The sequence below is a fragment of the Cydia splendana genome, chromosome 1 (genome assembly GCF_910591565.1).
Source record: "Cydia splendana chromosome 1, ilCydSple1.2, whole genome shotgun sequence".
Taxonomy (NCBI): domain Eukaryota; kingdom Metazoa; phylum Arthropoda; class Insecta; order Lepidoptera; family Tortricidae; genus Cydia; species Cydia splendana.
The window spans coordinates 17,956,490-17,973,348 of NC_085960.1; the positions used below are offsets into that span (position 1 = coordinate 17,956,490).

The window sequence follows — 16,859 nt, forward strand, 5'->3', positions numbered from 1 at the left end:
GAAACAACTTAGTTTTCGGTGGCATTTAAACAAAATCTATAGACTCACTGTATGTTCTTATCACGTTTGACTGTTTTGGAAAATAATGAAGGCTTTTAAAAAAGAAATTGCAAGAAATACGTAAGTAAAACCTACGAACCGCCATGACAAGCAACAAAGCAATGACCAGTTGACATGACAGATGAATAGCACTGACGTTTTATTTTGTTTTTTTGGCTATGGCTAGGTCACTATAGTCCATACAAAACCTTTTTTTGTTCCTAGTTGCGTCAGCCTGATAGTAACATTGATAATCAAACGTCAACTTTTGTCTTGTTCTTCTAGCTCTAGCAGTGCTGTCAAAAAGTAAAATAAACATTTTGTTGGTTTACCTATCTTATTTTATTTTCAATGTGATTCCATCTAAACTATACAAAATATTCGTAGATCGTTAATAAGTTCAATATGATAGTCTGACGTCACACGACTCTGAACAGTTCATTTATTTACTTGTGGAATCTTCTGCCTTTGCGATGTTTAACCCCGATTTTAATGACTACCAATTGACTTCGATAATCACTGAGAGTTCTGGGGGAGTAGCGGTAGTGTACTCAGCACTTTACAAGCCTAATAAGCAGCATGTTGCCGTTAAAAGATACTTCGTTGATAATAGCAAGGAAAATGCTAATCTGATTCAGGTATACATTGTTTGACGACAAACATTCATTTTATTTGTTGATTTTTACAACGAACGCTTTACTGTTAAACGTTACAACACTTCAAAGTAAAATTTCTGTTGCATAAAATTACCTAAATACATCTAGTAAGTATTAAATTCTGCAAATCTACTAGTTATTTCTATTGAAAGAATATGTCACTAAAATTTTTATGAATATTTCAGCAAGACATCTTAACCCGCAAAGAACTGCAGCATCAGAACATTCTTCCATATTTGACTTCTTTTGTCCATGGCCAAGAACTGTATGTAGTGTCTCCTCTGATGACATTTGGGTCCTGCCGAGATGTCCTGGACCGGTACTTCCATGAGGGCTTGCCTGAACTGGCCTGTGCTATAATACTGAGAGATGTGCTCCTAGCATTACAATACTTGCATAAACAGTTGTATATACATAGGTAAGCCTAAATACTTACTTCCAGCGATTGATAATAAACATAGATGACGAATTAGCTCTGTAAAATGACCCCACACATATTGTGCCATGGTAGGTGTGGTGTAAATATTGTGCCATGGAGCTATTTAGTTCACAAATGGCAGCCCGTTATGACAGTCGTTGTAAGAAGTATTTAGATTATTTCTTTAAGGAAAAAATATGTCTTAATGTAAGGTTAAATGATGTGCTAGCAGTTCCAACAAACACTGAAAATATTATGGGATTACCTTTCACATATAATTTAGCCAGGATAATATTATTTCGGTTTACTTTGATCATAACAGATTTTATATGGGGATGATGTTATGCAATTTTTTAAACAGCCATTGTTATTAAGATCCTAATATTTTAAATTTGTTAAAGTAGTTGTTTTGATATAGTCCCTATCGGACTATCCGTTTAAATAGTAATTTAAATTAGTGGTAGTAAACACTAATCACCGTTGTAGGTGGCGCTTTTTTTAATGTTTATATTTTAACTATGTCCCTAGCATCTAATTTTGGTATAGAAATATGTATTTGTGTGAAGACCAGGGCCTAGCACATGATTGGCGCGACAGTATCTCGCAGCGAGATAGACTACCCGTCTTTTTCTAACTATGTTAAAAAGAGGGACGGGTAGTCTATCACTGTACTGACACTGTTTCAAAATACATACTACTCATTAATATTATACTTCAACTTTTGAATGTATGAACAATAAATACGCGTCAAAATAATAATTATATGAATTGGTTCCCTCATGGTTAGTATAATCCTTATAAGATTTGACATCGCCAAAATATTGTAAAGCCGCGCAAGAGGTTTGACGCATAGAATGTTATTATAGCCAATCAAAACTTATATTGACCAATCACAACTTTTTTTAATAGCGGGAAATTGTTTATTGGATATAATTAAAAACTGGTGGGACATATTCATAGAGAAGGGATGGTAAATAAATATTATAAATAATAAATATAAATAAATAAATATTATAGCCGGGACATTCTTACACAAATTGACTAAGTCCCACGGTAAGCTCAAGAGGGCTTGTGTTGTGGGTACTCAGGCAACGATATATATAATATACAAATACTTAAATACATAGAAAACATCCATGACTCAGGAACAAATATCTGTGCTCATCACACAAATAAATGCCCTTACCGGGATTCGAACCCGGGACCATCGGATTCGCAGGCAGGGTCACTACCCACTAGGCCAGACTGGTCGTCAAAATCAGTTATCAGTGTCAGTGTGGCTGGGGTCATTTTTGGAAGGCATTTTTCTATGGAGAGCGATGTCTATACAGGGTGTCCCTAGCCATTGGACAAAGCCGAAATGTACATATGCATTAGGGTATTTAGAACCAGTATACAAAGGATCATAACAATTGGTGTAGCGGTTACGAAGAAATTAACGAATTACGATTTTATTTCTTTGGAGCAACCAGTATGTGTTAGTAGCTCCTGAGGTAATAAATAGTATGAAACCTTCGTCGACCGTTTTGATTATCTTTTTTATTTATGACATTAACAAGATTCTGACTTTTGACAAATGTCATCATTCCCGCACATTTTCAAACAAATTGTCAAAAGCACTGCCAATGATTAATACAGTATGTTTCTTTTTGTTGTCGATTATTGGAAATAACTTTTGTTAGATACTTAATTATTTTTTTTATCTATTGTTCTAATTAAAAAAATATTACCGTTAGAGCATTTCTGAGAAGTAACCTTACATGGGATTTCAGGGTTTGTCCAATGGCTAAGGTCACCCTGTATATATTCCGTCGCTGCTTACTTCTCTATACTATGGATGGCCAACATACTCCCATTGCTAGCCCCGATGCAGTAAAGTTTCTCTAGTGATAACAAATGTTTTATTTATTTTCTTAATTTTTACACATGTAAATCAAACAACCTAATAGTTTATTTTATTTAAGCTTTATTCTCACATATTATTTTTTCTTTTGTTATGTGCTCATGATGTGTGATCCCTTGAGGGTAAAAGCCTCCTCCATCTTCTTCCATTTTTGTTTGTCTGCAGCAGTATTCTCCCAATTCTTCCCTGTGATTGCTGTGATGTCATCGTCTGAGTTCCATTTGCCCAACAAACAATAAGGATGGTCCATTTGGCAAATGGAACTCAGGGAGACAAAGAAAAGATGGGTTGATTACATCATAGCAATCGCAAGAGTGTATATCATAGTTTCGGACACGTACTCTCGGAGTATCCTGCTGTCGAATGTTCGTTGATTCGAATGTTGCTGGATCGAATGTTCGCTGGGTCGAAATACTTGTGGCCGAACTATGCATAATCGAAAGATCGTAATCTAGAATTGTATGTGTTCGATTTGTTGTGTATCGAATGTTCGTTGATTCGAATGTTGCTGGATCGAATGTTCGCTGGGTCGAAATACTTGTGGCCGAATTATGCATAATCGAAAAATCGTAATCTAGAATTGTATGTATGTATTGTTGTAAAGCTCATCGTCTCGTCTGGCATGGCCCAACATGTGTTTGACAGCTTATTTTTTGTCAGATAAGTCATACCGCCATTCCGCTACTCAGATTCCATTCTACAATTTATTATTTCTACGCTTTTCGACCCAGCGAATATTCGATCCAGCGACAGTCGAATCAACGAACATTCGTACCCGAGATCTTCTATGGGATGACAATCGAAACCTCAAATTCGATTCTACAATTGATTATTTCTACGCTTTTCGACCCAGCGAACATTCGATTCAGCGACAGTCGAATCGACGAACATTCGACAGCAGGATACTCCGAGAGTACGTCTCCGAAACTATGATATACACTCCAATCGCAAGGAACAACGTAGTTATGGACCTAATTACTATAATGTTTATTCTAGTTCATTTTGATCACTTGATAAAATTGCATCAGCCTTTTATTTTGTAATTTTTTTTCTCAACCTAAATCTGGAATCGGCTGTTCTAGCCATAATCAGATGGTTTTTTTTTTAAGTTACTATTTAGGGTGGTGTTCCACTGAGCACCATCACCAGTTCACGTGCGATGTGCCATCTTCCTCATCTGTTGTAAAAATGGACAAAAAATGTTGTTCATATCATATTGTCCTCATCTACTGCACTTCTGTATGCATGGCCTTGAAGTAGGTAAAATTGTAAGCACATTGCCTTAGCCATGTTGCTTTCCCTTTCCCTAATACCGCTTTCTAGATCTATTAAATTTCCTCTTGTAAGAATTTGAAAAAGATCATAGTTTTTTTCTTTCACTTTATACAATTTATATTTCTTGTATTTAAATTTCCATATACAATTAAACTAATATTAGTCTTAAACAATATATTTTTTTTAAATCTAAAGCATTATTTTTGTACAAATGGAAGAACCTCTGACTAAACAAGAGCATATGCATTGGGACTTAGTGAAAGAGCCAAGAGAAAGAGGTGAAAAATTAAATAAAGAACTTCAGAAATATTTCAAAGATATTTCATGCTGGTTAATCTTCTACTTTTCTATTTTATTGGTGATTATTATTATAATAGCATTAGCTATATGGGTTTTTATATCCTCTTCAGAAGCGTCCGGGCGTCGCACGTGCTATTGAGCGAAAACGGCAGCGTGCGTCTGTCGGGGCTGCGCAGCGCGGCGCCGCTCGTCCTGCGGGGGCGCCGGCAGCGCCGCCTGCACACCCTCCCCCCGCCCGACCCCGACAACGCCAACCTCATGTGGCTCAGCCCGGAGCTGCTGGAACAGGTCTGTATGCAGGAATCTCCGTTAGCTGTTAGAGCATGTCTGTATGCAGGAGCCTCAAGTTGTGCTGCTGGATAGCGGAACTCCCCTCGACAATATTGTAGGTACTATTAACAGTTCGTTTTCAACTGAATCTTTAAAAGAAATATACCAGATCATACACAACCATATTTTTATCTGCACAGTTTTTAATAGCTTACTTTGCTTATCTTTTTCCAGAATTTAAAAGGATACGACGAGCGCTCGGACATCTATTCGCTCGGTGTCCTATGTTGCGAGCTCGGCAACGGCGCCGTACCCTTCGCGGAGGTCCCCACCACCCTCATGTTCACTGAGAAAGTGCGCGGTTCGCGCCCGCAGCTGCTCGACTGCTCCACCTTCCCGCAACCCGCGGCTCACGAGGTGAAAAGTAAGTGTTCCTTTACTGTCAGGTCAGGACGAGCTAGCAATGGTGCCGTGCCTTTAGCTTAAGTCCGCACCAACCTCCTGTTCACCGAGAAGGTGTGCTGTTCGCGTCCTCAGCTTGACTGCTACATCTTCCCGCAACCCGCGGCTCACGACTCTCACGAGGCGAAGACTAAGTGAATTTTCTGTGATGGTTGGATATTCGACAATTTAACCTTATTTATTGTATTTTATGCTTTCCGTCAAGAGTCATCGCCTGTATAGAGTTATACAGACGACGACTCCTTAAGCCTCTCGCTAGTAGGGCTTAAGCCCATGTTGTTTTAATCCCACAGATATGTACAATACTGACCCCGGCGTGGGCGACAGCGCGGAGTGCGGCGTGGCGCGTCTGCGCGCACTGTACTCGGCGCGGAAACTGTCCGACGCCTTCCACCATCTCAGCGAGCAGGCGCTGCAGAGGTGAGCCACTGTGTCATATGGCGGTTTTCACATTGGGATGCGAGTTATCACGCCGGTGAGCAAGCGGGACATCGCTATACAGTGTTTTTAAGTGGGACAGTATAGAGAAGTCCGAAAACTGATAAGGGCCTATTCATAAATTACGTCATTTCAAATTCTGGGGGTCTGGACATCGGATGATGGTAGCATGACGTAGGAGGAAACGGGGTCATGCAAAGCATGATTTTTGGATGATTTTAGGGGGGGGGGGGGGGGTCAATAAATCGTCAAAAATCGATGACGTAATTTATGGACAGCCCCTAAAGGAAAACTATACTTTAGAACTATTAGGTCTTTTTTATGGAAACAATTATGCCGTAGTCAGGGTTGGGCAAAATACTGGCTTCCACGTATTTCAAATACAAATTACAAAATACATTTTTAAAAGTATTTGAAATACCAAATACAAATTACTTTGGTGACGGGTATTTGAAATACAAAATACAAACTACAGTGTTTAAAATAATGTATTTCAAATACAAAATACAAAATACCTTTAAATTTTTTTGTTTAATCATTTAGTCTTTTTAACGAATATCCTTTCCTAAAAACTTAGAGGTTCATTGCGCAAGTTTTCGTCCAGCTCTAGTTTTCGTCCACTTGACGAAATTTGAATATAAACCTACATTGCTGCACAAATTTGGACTGATTTCAATCCTTAATGTCGAAACAATATATACAGGGTGACCTTAGCCATTGGACTAACCCTGAAATCCCACGTACGGTTACTTCTCAGAAATGCTCTAACGGTAATATTTTTTTTATTAGAACAAAAGATATAAAAATAAATTATCAAACAAAAGTTATTTCCAATAATCGACAACAAAAAGAAACATACTGTATTAATAATTGGCAGTGCTTTTGACAATTTGTTTGAAAATGTGCGGCAATGATGACATTTGTCAAAAGACAGAATCTTATTAATGTCATAAATAAAAAAGATAATCAAAACGGTCGAAGAAGGTTTCATACTATTTATTACCTCAGGAGCTACTAACACATACCTGCAGGTTGCTCCAAAGTAAAAAAAAACCTAATTTGTTAATTTCTTCGTAACCGCTACACCGATTGTTATGATACTTTGTATACTGGTACTGGTACTGGTTCTAAATACCCTAATGCATATGTACATTACGGCTTTGTCCAATGGCTAGAACACCCTGTATATCTGTCTACATATTAAAATTATATTTCGCAAGTAGTAAATTAAAAATGAAATATATTATTTGCTAATCCGTCAAGTGGTCTAAAACTAGAGCATGGACGGAAACTACTGCAATGACCCTATACCCTGGCTGTTGACGAAAAGTTCCGCGCAGAATAGCTCGCGCATTGTATTTGCCCTCGTACAAGTCGTACATTATATTTAAATAAACGTTCCATTTTAGGATTATAGAATTTAATAAAATGTATTTTGTAGAAATGTATTTTGATGCTTGAAGTATTTGAAATACAAAATACAAAATACATGTGAGTGCAGTATTTGAAATACCAAATACAAAATACTTTTCCAGGTAGTATTTGAAATACAAATACAAAATACAAAAATGTATTTCAAATACGTATTTCAAATACATGTAATTGAAATACTGCCCAACCCTGGCCGTAGTCAAATTGTGTGTTGCTGTTGTCCTTAAAAAAATATTATGAATGACTTTTTTTAATGCGTTATATGAGGATAAAAAATTTGGAGCAACAGAAGTTAATGAAATTAACAAAAACATTCGTTATACATTTTGTACTATGTGTGTGTTCGTAGCGTTGTCTCCGCGGATCCGCATCAGTGTGATAACTTTAAGAGCGCTCTTACAAGATAAGTCGAAATAATGCAAAATTGATGATACTAGTCGACGAAATTCAGGACTTTGCGCTCATTATTAGAAACAATGAGTACGTGTTCCAGTAAAAGCGTCTTCTTATCTTTATAAATATCGTTGTAAATATTAGAAAAAGGACTTATTAAATTAGTAATGATTTTTTTTCTGATGGTCGTTTCCGAAAAACCCCGTGAAGCACTGAATGGCGAGCTCTTATTTGGAAATGTTGAGAATTTTACTCTGCTAAACCTGGCTATTTTGTATTACTAATACCCTGTACTTTAGGCATATCAAACTATATTTTTCCTACATACCTTTGAGAAAGAGAAAATCAAAGTAAAACGAACTCGATTTTCTCTCCGAAACAAGTGTCAATTCCTACGAAAATCTACTTAATATCGAAGTCATTTTCATACTCAAGCAATCTGCAACGTTTGCTTATACTGTTGGTATACATTAGTGTTTATGAAATTCTACTATAATTTTTTGGCAATTTTTTGAAAACTACTCTATATTACCGATGACGCGCGCTGCGCCAGCTCAGTGCCGCGGCAGAGCTTGTAGAGGCAGGACGTGTGTCGGTCGGCTCCGCACATTTTCAACGGCGACGACGAGGTTTTTTATCATTGTGTGCGGCGGGCGCCGTGTAAAACGCTATACTGTGTGCGTGTAAACCGCAACGAGAGACTTTGATCCTAGCACCGTTTTTATAGTATTATAATTTATAATGGTACAGTTTAATAAACTACCGGACAGGATTAAAAATATTTGAAACGACCTGACATTCTATATGTATTTATTTGACTCAAGATAGTTTGACTCAGGGTCTGATGATGGAGCCGGAAGGTGGTCACCGGTATCAATCAACCATGCAACTAAACCACTTCGTGTTTAGGCTCGTTTGATTCGTCTCAACAAGATCTTTGACACAAGATAGTACTCAGGGTCTGATGATGGAGCCGGCAGGTGGTCACCGGTACCAATCAACCATGCCACTAAACCACTTCGTGTTTAGGCTCGTTTTATTCGTTTCTATAAGATCTTTGACACAAGATAGTACTCAGGGTCTGATGTTGGAGCCGGAAGGTGGTCACGGGTACCAATCAACCATGCAACTAAACCACTTCGTGTTTAGGCTCGTTTGATTCGTCTCAACAAGATCTTTGACACAAGTTAGTACTCAGGGTCTGATGATGGAGCTGGACTGTGGCCACGGGTACCAGTCTACCATGTAACTGAACCACTTCGTGTTTGGGCTCGTTTGATTTGTCGCAACAAGATCTTTGACACAAGGTAGTACTGAGGGTCTGATGATGGATCCGGAAGGTGGTCACCGGTACCAATCAACCATGCAACTAAACCACTTCGTGTTTGGCTTCGTTCGATTCGTCGCAACAAGATCTTTGACACAAGTTAGTACTCAGGGTCTGATGATGGAGCTGGACTGTGGCCACGGGTACCAGTCTACCATGTAACTGAACCACTTCGTGTTTGGGCTCGTTTGATTCGTCGCAATAAGATGTTTGACACAAGATACTACTCAGGGTCTGATGATGGAGCTGATGATGATAGACAGGTACCCGTCGCCACCTTCGCGCTCCATCATCAGACCCTGAGTACTACCTTGTGTCAAAGATCTTGTTGAGATGAATAAAACGTGCCTAAACACGAAATGGTTTAGTTGCATGGTTGATTGGTACCGGTGACCACCTTCCGGCTCCAACATCAGACCTTGAGTACTATCTTGTGTCAAAGATCTTGTTGAAACGAATAAAACGAGCCTAAACACGAAGTGGTTTAGTTGCATGGTTGATTGGTACCGGTGACCACCTTCCAGCTCCATCATCAGACTCTGAGTATCACCTAGTGTCAAAGATCTTGTTGAGACGAATCAAACGATCCTAAACACGATGTGGTTTAGTTGCATGGTTGATTGGTAATGGTACCTTCCAGCTCCATCATCAGACCCTGAGTACTGTCTTGTGTCAAAGATCTTGTTGAGACGAATCAAACGAGCCCAAACACGAAGTTGTTTAGTTACATGATAGACTGGTACCCGTGGCCACCTTCCAGCTCCATCATCAGACCCTGTGTATCTTCGTCAAAGATCTTGTTGAGACGAATCAAACGAGCCTAATCATGTTACTACATGGTTGATTGGTATCCGTGACCACCTTAATCATCATCAGATCCTCAGTACCAGTTCGTTTTTAAACCCTCGTTGATACAAACTTTACAACCTATAGGTACCAAATGCAATGACGAAACATGTAAATAAGCGAGTAGGTACCTATAATTTCTTTCGAGTAATATACCTTCATAAGTACAAGTATGGGGCTATTCATAAATTACGTCGTTTCAAATGGGAGGAGTGGGGGGGGGGGGGGGGGGTCTGGACATCGGATGATGGTAACATAACGTAGGAGGAAACAGATTCATCCGAAGCTTGATTTTTGGATGATTTGAGGGGTGGGGTGGGGAGGGGGGTCAAAAATCGTCAAAAATAGATGACGTAATTTATGAACAGCCCCTATGTACATTTGCACTGCATTTAGTATTTTCGTACTTACTAAATAACAGTTTTAGAACTTTAAAAGTTAAGTACAATTAGTGTTGTTATGGTTGATTTCAATATGCTTCGCGAAGGATCAAGAATGTTTAATCCATCATTGTAGTGCGAGTGTGGTAGAAGGGATCGGCGTACTGAGCTCGCACGGCCTGCCGCAGCGCGTAAAATACCTAAACTCGCTCAACGCCGAAATGTAATAGCGCTCTTAACTACGTAAGTGTGGCATGAACACTGAGTATGCCGTGTGTGCCGATTAGAGATGCCAGGAATAGTGGTATTGGCCGAATACCAAATACCGAATATTCGGCCACAATCCCGGCCGAAGCACCGAATATTCGGTAAAGCATATGTAAATTTTGTATCACTAATTGCAGGGACCCAGAAAAAAGGCCGTCGGCGGCGCAGCTCCTTAACCACCAGTTCTTCAGGCAAATCCGCAAGACTGACTTCCTGCCTAGCCTCATCGGCCGCGTCAAGCCAATCAAGCCTGACCAAGGTACTAATACTACTAACTAGAACAACTGTTTAAGGGTGGATCAACTGTTTATTGTTATTCTATCCCGTCAGACGGGAAGATAGTAGCATAGTTTGTTAGAAGAACAGTCGTACGGTCTACTTTTTAACCGACTTCAATTTCATAGAAGGAGGAGGTTCTGTATTCGGTTGTGGCTATTTTTTTTATGTACGTTCACCGATTACTCCGACATCCGTAGTCCGATTTGAGCAATTCTTTTTTTGTTTGAAAGGAGCTATCTCCAAGTTGGTTCCATATTAATTTGGTTCTGTTTTGATGATGGGATCCATGAGGAATTGAGGGAACTCCTCAATTTTTAAAGGCACATGCATGGTGATTTGGGTGTTTTCTTAAGCAACTCGAGCATTTTCTCTCGAAAACCACCAATTTGATGACATGGACCCGATGATGATGATTGTTTTGATGATAATCATGACGATTTCTTAAAATGTAGAACGTTCAGCGATTACGCCGAGACCCGTGATCCGATTTGAGCAATTCTTTTTTTGTTTGAAGGGAACTGCCTCCAAGGGCGTCCCACATTAATCTGGTGCTGTTCTGATAATGGGATCCATGGAGAATTGAGGCAACTCCTCAATTTTTAAAGGCACATGTATGGTGATTTGGGTATTGTCTTAAGCAAATTAAGCACTAATTTGATGGAGTGGACCTGATGATGATGATTGTTGATGATAATGATGATGATTTTATAAATGTAGATTACTCCGGAACCCGTGGTCCGATTTCAATAATTCTGTTTTTGTTTAAACGATGTTACCTCCAAGGTGTTCCCATAATATTGTTTGTTCTAATCTGATGACGGAATTAATAAGGAAATTAGGGAACTCCTCAATTTTTTAAGGCACGAGTATGGCGACATCGTTGTTTTCTATAGTAACTCAAGCATTTCCTCCCGAAAATCACCAATTTGATGAAGTACAACTGTAGCCTTACCACGAGTTGACACTACATATTCGCAAACGTCTTCGTAACTCACTTTCTATACATCTCTCTCGCACTAATAGGATGCCGGTACGAGCGAGACGCATAGAAAGTAAGTTACGCACACCCTAGCGAATATGTCAGTGTTAGACTTATGGTAAGGCTACTGAGGAGTCGGGAAATGGCGGTTGAAGGGTTGGTGGTTCAGGGTTCAGGGTCGAGGGGTTCCGTGATCAGGGGTTGATGTGCTGTGAGGTTGAGTGATCGGGGGGTTGAGTGATTGGGTCAGTGGCGGGGCGGATGGTGGATTTTGTGTTTGTGTAGTGACAGGAATGATTTCGAATTTAGTGATACGCATTATTATGCTATTTATAGCGTCACTTATAAGCTTTTAACAATGCCTTAAAACTAAAAATGGAAAAATAAAAACTTTTACAAAAAAAAAGAAAACCGACTTCAAAAAGGATTAAATAAAATATTATCCGTTTTTAAGTATATGCGTTACCAACTGATATGTTTGAAGTCGGTGCCAAGCCAAATTTGAAGCATACCATGATTTTAGGGCGATTCGATAAGAATGTGGCTATATGAATTAGGTAGGTACGTTGGATTATCGTACACGACAGCAATGATCATACTTTCTGTAGATAGGTACCTAAGAACACCAAGTCGGTTTTCTTTTTTTTTTGTAAAAGTTTTTATATGTAATGTGCTTTAAAACTACCACAACAACTTTTAGTTAATTTAAAACCAAGAGTCGCCCAGGAGAACGTAACCATGGCAACGGGTGACAAGAAAAAGTTGATGCACTCTTAACTCAATAAAAAATCATTCTAAATTGTAAACCTAAGTGGTTTTTATCTAGCCAATTTTGACTCCTGGGAAGGCATGGGTTAAATAAAATTCGTTATAGTGGAATTCCGGAGAAAACCCTCAAGAAAGAAGTTCGGCTGTACCAAACGTATGGGATGTTTCAAACTTTACTACTGGTTGATGATGATCAGTCCGTCAATAGTGGTTGATGCAACTGGCCCTAACTGAAAGTTAGGTAATACACTAAACGGTCCATCACAAGTGGACATAATCAAGGGTTGAAATGAAGTGTTAAGATTTTAATTCACAAAGCACATTTATTTAAACATTCATGTCAAGATTTGATTGATTTGTGTATAAAAATATAAGTTATTAAGTAGGCGCTGTTACCTACGTTAAAATTATGGATTTCAGACTTGGATCAAATATTTAGGTAGTTTATAAAAAAAAAGTGGTTATGTAATTCAATAAATAATTAATTGAATTATTATCACGTTGCGGCAAATGTGAATTCACTTAATTACGAACCTAGATTAAGCAGTACTCCGCCTTGTTCATTTTCTGCCAGCACGACTGTGTGTTGAAGGCTGTCTCACAGTCGTCCGCGCCCCTCTTGGAGCCGCAGGATCGCACGATATGCTCGTGCTTCTTCCTCATCGGCTCCGGCAGCAGCTCGAGTGTCGCCTCTATATCCACGTCTCCGTTGTCCAGCATACCGGCGGTCTCCATCACGCATTTCATGTAGCATTTCAACTTTGGATCCGGCATCAAATCGGCTCCAGAATTTACTTTATTTATTAACCCCATGTCTACTTCGCTTTCTTCCCCGCAGTTGTCTCTTAACATCTTGGCTAGTTCTATAGTTTCTTCATCCATACCTTCAGTACACGACTTCTCTCCGATCACCACTCCGATCACGTATAACGCCATCACGGCGGAACAGAGGGCTACGCGCGCAGCCATTTTGTTATTTGAACTTTTTTAATTGACTATAAACAAGTCAGATCTGCTGTTTGTAAATGCTAGTTCTGAAGGGCATTTTTCTAAACGCCATATATATGAAGAGAGGGAGTTGGTGGCGTTAATCATGTGTTGACCGTCTTTAGTAGACTAATTACACAATTTAGCACCAAGTGTAATTAAATCCTTCCTCGTTTCTGTTAATAGAGTGTGTTTAGCGATCTCTTATGTAATTTGTAATTGTTTTTCTGCTTTTGTTCTGTCATGTTAGATAATGGGAGTCCAGTTGAGATTAGATGAATGCTTAATCATTTTTGTCATCAGTGCAGTGGACAAATTTCGACATGTCACTTGGATTAAAGACTCTATAGGTACATAGTAGTAATAATTAGGCGTGTGTGCATGTCGACATGTAGAAATTTAATTTCCTCGGAGCCCCCTACATTTACCAAGTCTTGATAAAATCCTGCTGTTGTTACATGACATTTTGTTGTGTGCGTGACCTCAACTCAGGTGCGGATGCCCACAGCAACATTGCACAATTTTATATTTAATCATTTTTTTTTCTTTTTCCAGGTGACATGTCCGCTCTGCTTTTACAAGAGAAAATGTCCGAAATGGAGATAGAGAAGACGACGGAATGGGATTTCTAAAACATACTACTGACAATACGAGTATGGGAACATAGCTCTGCCACTTAGGGCCGAGTCGCGTATATGTCTATCGGATATGTCTATCAATTACTAGTATATTAATAGAACGTAAATCATCTCGTCGGTTGTCTGACGTGAGTATTGAAAATATTTGTATTGATTATTTATTTGCTCGTATAATTAGAATTATTGTACATTTCATGTGATCTTTATGATAAGACATTCTTGCCTCTGTTATCTGCCATTCACCTTTGCGCATTGGGCCTGATAAAAACTCGTTTTAACCTCCTAACTTGAAGATTATATAAATTATGCACCTACAATATTAACCTAAAATGATCTACATATTTACTGAAAAAATGGAACACATTTTTTTTATAATTACTGTCTTTGGCAGAAGTCTCTTTAGTGATTCTGTATTTATTTATTTTCACAAAATCAAAATTTATTGATAATTCTGTTAACGTAAATTGCATAGACATGGTAAAAATAATGACGTGTCCATGTTCTGAATTTTATATTAGGCAAGCATAACAAAGTGGATCCACAAAAAAAACAACATTAAACACCGCAAAAAAAAAGTATCGCAATTATACTATACTCCAAACGCAATATTTCACGAACATAACAATAATTTCCTAAGTACATACATTTAGTACTCTCGCTGACGTGTGATGTGATGTGACGTAGCACTGGTCGCCATTTTTTTATTTAGAGTCTATTTGAGAATCCTGATAATGCCTTCTAGACATTAGATCCTTGCAAATAGTCCACAGGCCAGGCGCAAATTTCGTCTGTCATCGTATCCCGGGCGATAACTCATAGAGCAGTTAAGGGAATTGAGTTATGAAGCTTCGTGAACATCAGCTGCCACTCCGTCAGTGGGTTGAGGAACGACAGCCACCGAAACTTTATCAGATGATTGTTTAGATGCTACCTACTGTGAATTAAAAATAATCGTCACTTGGTTGCATCACGGTGGAAAGACCGTCAGCTGGTCACATAAAAAAATTGGTTAAGAAGATGCATAATGAAGCCATGAAACGGAGCGGCAGCTGACGTCTACGAGAGTATCACTTTACGTGTTATCATCCCGGATGCTTTTGGTCCTGGAAATCTGCTCGCGGGCTATACCTTTGTATAAACAAGTTCAATAGGGAATATTAGGCAAAGGTCTGCGTAGGTGGCACAACTAGCACATACAGTAAACAAACATCAATGACACATCATCACTACGTCAATCACATGGCCTACCGTGAAACACGACAATCGAAACTTCGGTTTCTGCCTCTCTATCACGCTTGCATATTCGAGCGATAAAGAGGCAGATAACTAAATTTCGATTATCACGTTTACCGGTAGGCCCTTGTTAACAAACCGCCTTGATACATCAATGTCATATTTTATTGTCTGTGAAAACTTGTCAAAAAACAGTTTAAGGCACAGTATTTATAAGTTAGTCTATGAATTTACTAGAGTCGGTAGTGCTGCACTCTGGCGGCAGAACATTGCAGTAATATCCCCTATTGAGACACAACTCTATTGTTAAGATAAGTGAAATTATTTTAATTTCCAACCGCGACCTTTGCATTTGTGAATTTTAAATCTTCTTCTATTCCATTTAAATTCTATAAGATTCGATTTGAATTTATATACCTATGTAAAACAAGCGACCCGCCCCTGCTTCGCACGGGTTACACAAAACCTTAACAAATTATACTCCTAAACCTTCCTCAACAATCACTCTATTGATAAGTGAAAACCGCATGAAAATCCGTTCAGTAGTTTTCGAATTTATCGCGAACATACATACATACAAACAGACAGACAGTGTAGAGATGCACATGGGGTAAATTAAAGCGTCGGTTTCATACTCGGTTAAATTCAACTTTCTCATTAAACTCGTGTGGAATAGGTACTACACTACTAAGTATATCGATGGGAAATTTGTGGAGTAAGTGTATGGTGTTATAATAATACTATTTAATATAATATTTTAAACTTACGCGTTTTGAACACATATTAACTCACATTTATAGACGGGTCTAACGCGAATTTTATTCAATTACCTTGATTTACCGACGTTTCGACACAGGTTTCACTGGTCGTGGTCGCGGCTGACTGATGTCCCAGCAAAATGTCAAAACAGAGATTTGTGCAACTACCCGACGAAAAGTGTATGGAAAAGTTTGGGGTAGACATCACATTTTCAAACCACCCACTACACATAATGTTAATTATTGTCAATAGTCCGACACGCAACACTCACAATATCCACGCACCCGTCCGAAGTTAGATCCTTTGGCTTTAACTTCTTCCTTCTTTTTTTTTTTCTTTTTTTTTTGGCTTTTCCATACACTTTTCGTCGGGCACAAATCTCGGTTTTGACATTTTGCTGGGACATCAGTCAGCCGCGACCACGACCAGTGAAACCTGTGTCGAAACGTTGGTAAATCAAGGTAATTGAAAAAAAATCGCGTTAGACCCATCTATAAATGTGAGTTAATACTATTTAATATTGTTTACTTGTTGTACCTACTCATTTGAGACAATATGATGATGGCGATGTTCGCCATAGTATAAATATATACCTAGAACAATATTGTAATTTGATACCTACCTGTAGTTGTTGCCACTGTGATTATTAAACAAATTTTGTTGAATCTTTATCGTTTTATATATATCTAACGTATTTTCCATACGTAGCAACTCGCTGTAGATAATATACTCTGCGCGGTATGTAACAAAACGGCCGAAAATTTGACGATTTTATGGCGAATACAGAACGCCAATCGCCTAGCGGGAACTC

General features: G+C 38.7%; 2 protein-coding genes and 1 long non-coding RNA gene across 3 annotated transcripts in view; 2 read left to right on the plus strand and 1 right to left on the minus strand.

Annotated features, from left to right (window-relative positions):
* The window catches only part of LOC134796528 (uncharacterized), a 66,148-nt gene that overhangs the window by 43,102 nt on the left and 6,187 nt on the right, over window positions 1-16,859 (plus strand). The gene's annotated exons all lie outside the window — the stretch shown is intronic.
* LOC134795668 (STE20-related kinase adapter protein alpha) lies at window positions 293-16,711 on the plus strand. The gene is made up of 7 exons (XM_063767589.1): window positions 293-677; window positions 881-1,113; window positions 4,702-4,879; window positions 5,096-5,285; window positions 5,617-5,743; window positions 10,543-10,664; window positions 13,974-16,711. The coding sequence occupies exons 1-7, from the start codon at window positions 513-515 to the stop codon at window positions 14,048-14,050; spliced, it is 1,092 nt and encodes a 363-aa protein (XP_063623659.1). The 5' UTR covers window positions 293-512; the 3' UTR covers window positions 14,051-16,711.
* LOC134796287 (general odorant-binding protein 69a-like) lies at window positions 12,735-13,479 on the minus strand. The gene has a single exon (XM_063768359.1). It carries the CDS (start codon window positions 13,398-13,400, stop codon window positions 12,966-12,968), a length of 435 nt encoding a protein of 144 aa, XP_063624429.1. The 5' UTR covers window positions 13,401-13,479; the 3' UTR covers window positions 12,735-12,965.